We start from the raw sequence: 4,716 nt of genomic DNA on the forward strand, positions 1-4,716 counted from the left end.
CTTTGATGTCGCATCAGATATCTTGCAATCATATATCTACATTACGATTTACTGTATGATATTGGGGATGAACAAGAAAGGAAAGGTTGTGGCTAACAGTGAGATTTGTGTGTCAAGGTGACAAGAGGTTAGTTGTACTGGCTAAAAGCCGAAATCTCTGTCTGTCTCTCTCTCTCACACACACACAGGAAAAATATATGTTTGGTGATAGAAAGTTTCATGAAAATGTTTGAAGAGGAAAAATAGAGTACATACTTGGGGGTTAGTGAATATCTGCCTTTATTTATTTTTTTCGAGACAGGGTTTCGCTGTAGTTTTAGAGCCTGTCCTGGACTAGGCTGGCCTCAAACTCAGAGATCCACCTGCTTCTGCCTCCTAAGTGCTGGGATTAAAGGCGTGCGCTGCCACCGCCTGGCAATATCTGCCTTTATAAGAACATTTATGCTTTGCTCTAACTCAGCAACTCCACTTTTACAAATTTAAGAAAGTAAGATATGAAAGTATGCATGAGGTTTTCACTAGTTGGTTAAACAGTCACTGGTGGCACTTGATTAAGTGATTGTACAAAGAGATTCCATGCAGCTGTTAAAAAGAAGAAATGATTTATGCAGAGACATTTTCACAAAAACTGAGGGACTGGAGATGACTTACAGTGTATCTTAGTTTCTTCTATTGTGTCATGACATGACCAAAGCAGTTTATAAAAGAGAGCATGGAATTGATGTTAAGCTCTTAGAAGGTTAGATAGAGTCCATGATGGTGGAGCCAAGGCATGGTGGCAGGTGGCTAGAGAGCAGACAGATGCTTTTGAAACTTCAAAGCCTGCCCTCAGGCAAAGACACCTCTCCTCCAACAAGGACACACCTCCCAGACCCTCCCAAACAGTTCCACCAGCTTGGGACCAAGGACTCGAGCATGGGAGCCTCTGTGGGTCACTGTCATTCAAAGCCCCACAACAGGCCAAGGCACTTGTGATCTAATCCCTGGGGCTACATGATAGAAGGAGAGAATCAACTCCTATAAGTTGGCCTTTTACCTTCACTTGTATGCTGCAGCACAGGTATACACACACACACACACACACACACACACACACACACTAAAAGTATAATAAAAAATTGTCAGGCTGGAGAGATGGCCCAGAGGTTAAGAACACTAGCTGCTCTCCCAGAGGTCCTGAGTTCAATTTCCAGCAACCACATGATTGGTCGCTCACAGCCATCTATAATGAGATCTGGTGCCCTCTTCTGGCATGCAGGCAAACATGGAGGTAGAACACTGTATATATAATAAGTCTTAAAAAAAGAACAACCCCCCATATTGTCACAAAATACTGCACTATATATAGAAGTATACATACGAACAGTTAATATCAATGCTCCAGGTATAAAAGTTACAAATAAATTGTGGAGTCATTCTCCAAGGCTTTTGATACCCAGCCTTTACATTTTGTGTGTGTCTTGGTGCTGAAGTAGGAGCCGAGAGGAATGGGCAGGCAGCAGGAAGAGACACTGGAACTCTTGAAACTCTCAGTGACACACTTCCTTCAACAGTCACACCTCCTAATGCCACACCCTAAGCATTCAACTATAGGAGCCTATGGGGACCATCTTCTTCAGACCACCACAGTGGATATTAATTACCTCCACAATAACTGTACTTCTGAGAAGTCAGGAGCTGGATGAAGGGTGCGGACAGTTCTAGAGTCCTGAAAACACCTGTGGGGTTACTGTACAATTAAATGACTGAGTTTAAACCTGAACATTTAGTTAGTTTTGTTGACTATGAACATATTTGCCATTTCATCTGTATGAATTCTAATTATAAGGACACCCACAGTCTTTTATTTTGTTCAAGAGTCAAACAAAATTTGAGTAGTCAAAATACATTTAACATAAATACATATGTATATTTGTAAACAAACAATGAAACAGCACCAGGGACCGGTATAAAATTTCATCAGTTTTTATGCAAGCTGCTTAAGTAATAAGTCACACTTGATCTATTTTCAATGCACATGACTGAAGAAACTATCCCAACTGTTCATCAGATACTCCGTGGGCTTTTCCTTAGCTATTTCAATACTGTCTACATTTTGAATATCAACTTGAGCTGCAGATTAAGATGAAACACTTCACAGAATGTTGAAGAAGTGATGTACTCTGTTCTCAAATTGGCATTATGCTTCCTCAGACTCAGGCCACTTTCGACGAACTATCTTCCATCCCCAGGAGTTAAGCTCTATCAAGATGGCTCATCAGCTAAATCACGCTGGTCAAAATACCTAGTAATAAAAGGAATTCAGTATATGCATTCATATCAAGTATAGCACTACCTGTAGCAGTAAAAGCTCCCAACTCTATAATAAAGAGATTAAACTACAGCCTTCTACCTGATGGGAAAATAGCTTACACATGAAAAAAATGGGGGATGCTGAGTTGTTCAGTAAAGCTGCCTGGGTTTGGATGATATCTACCATACTACATCTGTGATGTTCAGGAAGGAGGAAAGTTACTTTTCATCTTTTTGCCATAGTTTCTTCATCTCTAAATCAATGGTATAGGGTTAAATGAGTACCTATTACTCATTTAGTGGTGGATGCCTTTAGTCCCAGCACTTGGGAGGCAGAAGCAGGGGGGTGTCTCAGTTTGACACCAGCCTGTTCTACAGAGTAAATTGTAGGATAGCAGGGACTAGCTAGACAAAGAAACCTTGTCTCAAAAAACCAAAAACAAAACAAAACAAAGAAAAACCCCTAGAAGTTCAGTTCAGTTCAGCATATGTATATTCTCCAATCCTATCTTGTCTATGGCAGGGGATGGCTTCCGGGTATTTAGTTAAGCATTATTTATGAAGCTTTAGAAAGGTTCTAGCAAAAATAGGACAAAGCAAACAAACAATAATAACAAACCACTGATCAACGATTAAAAACATGTCCAGAAAGAGACCTAAAATCAACGTGTGCCTTTTGTTTAGATTTAGAATATATTTCCAAATAAATCCAGGTGAAACCCTGATACAAGGTATTCAATCAAACAAGGAATGGAGAAGCAGCTTAGCTGGTAGACCCTCTCCTGTCATACAAGACACTGGGTTATTTCCCCAGTACTGATAAAGGGCTGGAGAGACGGCTCAGCAGTTGAGAGAGCAAGGGCTGCTCTTCCAGAGGTCCTGAGTCCAATTCCCAGCAACCACATGGTGGCTCTCAACCATGTCTAGTGGGGTCTAATGCCCTCTTCTAGCATAAAGGTTACATGCAGATAGAACACTTGCATAAAATAAATAAATATTAAAAAGAAGATATCTATCTTTAAAAAAAGAAAATGAAATTAAACATACTAGAAAAAAAATATACAGCAACTGAAAATGAATGTTCTACCTTATACAGATAACAAACAGGAAGTCAGATCTCCTAATTTACCTGCTAACTAAGCAGATCAGTAAATTCAAAGCAGGAACTCTTTCATCATCTTTACTGCCCTGGAAAACAGAAAAAGTACAGTTTTTCCTTAATAAATTTCCTTTTAAGATGAAAACGTGAAAATTTTATTAGGTGATAGCCGTCACCACATGGAATAAACATGGATGCTGGGGTTTGACTCACGCCTTGGACAGCAGAGACTGGGAGGCAGAAGCAGGCGGAGCTGTGAATTTAAGGCCAGCCTTGTCCTCAAAAGGGACAGACAAAAGAACTTACATATTCCCTGAAAACATTGGGGTTTTTTTTTTTTTTTTTTTTGAGGCAAGTTTGCACTGTATACTCCCAGCTGGCCTGGAACTTCTTATGTACACTGGACTGCGTATGTAGACAGGGACCTGTCTGTTTGGTCTCCTGAGTGCTTAAAGGCATGTCACTACATCTGGGCCATCTTTTATTTATAAAATAAAATATAACCACATTATTTTCCCTGATCCCAAATTTCCTCCCTCCAATCATTTCCAAGTACTCCTATCTTACTCTCTTAAATTCATGGCTTCTCCTCTTTACACACACACACACACAACCTGCTTAGTCCATATGCTGTTACCTATGCACACAATTTTGGGGCTGGCCAATTGGTGTTGGATAACCAATTTGGGGGCCTCCAGGTATCTGCATTCTTTAGTTACTAACAAGAGGCCCTTTATTTTACTCTCAGGCTTAGGTTCCATGTAGCTCAGTGGGGCCTAAAATTCCTATGTAGTCTCCAGGCTGTCCTTGATCCTCCTGCCTCCACCTTCCCAGTGCTGACAAGCTTGGGTTGTCACACTTAAAATATGCAGTGTTATGGCTAGAACCCTGTGCATGCTAGATGAACACTGTAATCAACAGGCTATAGCCCCAGCTACAATCTCTTATTTTATTTTACTGGTTTTTCAAGACAGGGTTTCTCTGTGTAATAGTCTTGGAACTCACCTTGTATACCAGGCTGGCCTTGAACTCAGAGATTCTCCTGCCTCTGCATCTTAAATGCTGGAATTAAAGGCATGTGCTACCACCATGCAGCTTTATTTTATTTAATTATGCTTCTATTTAGTGTGTGTGTATTTCCCAGTATATCAAACTCAGGTCATCAGCCCAAGATCATTATCTAAAGAAAGATGCTGTTCAGAAAGATTAACAATTAATGATGGGGCAGTGGGGGTGCACGCTTTTAATCCCAGCTCTTAGGAAGCTGAGGCAGGCGACCTTTTGAATTTGAGGTCAGCCTGGTCTACAGAATGAGTTCTAGGACA

At 40.6% G+C, this 4,716-nt stretch overlaps 1 protein-coding gene across 2 annotated transcripts in view; it reads right to left on the minus strand.

Annotated features, from left to right (window-relative positions):
* Positions 1-1,297: 1,297 nt before the first annotated feature.
* Positions 1,298-4,716, minus strand: part of Gemin2 (gem nuclear organelle associated protein 2) — a 15,241-nt gene continuing 11,822 nt past the window's right edge. The window contains exons 9-10 of one of the 2 annotated variants that reach the window (XM_005343698.3): positions 3,422-3,480; positions 1,300-2,284 (exon numbers count right to left, since the gene is read on the minus strand). In XM_005343698.3, the coding sequence (XP_005343755.1) occupies positions 2,245-2,284; positions 3,422-3,480 (99 nt within the window). In that variant the 3' untranslated portion in view covers positions 1,300-2,244. Of the gene's footprint in view, positions 2,285-3,421; positions 3,481-4,716 lie in introns of both variants that reach the window. The other variant, XM_005343699.3, reaches the window with a different exon arrangement.

Source organism: Microtus ochrogaster, chromosome 1 (assembly GCF_000317375.1).
Source record: "Microtus ochrogaster isolate Prairie Vole_2 chromosome 1, MicOch1.0, whole genome shotgun sequence".
Classification (NCBI taxonomy): Eukaryota; Metazoa; Chordata; class Mammalia; order Rodentia; family Cricetidae; genus Microtus; species Microtus ochrogaster.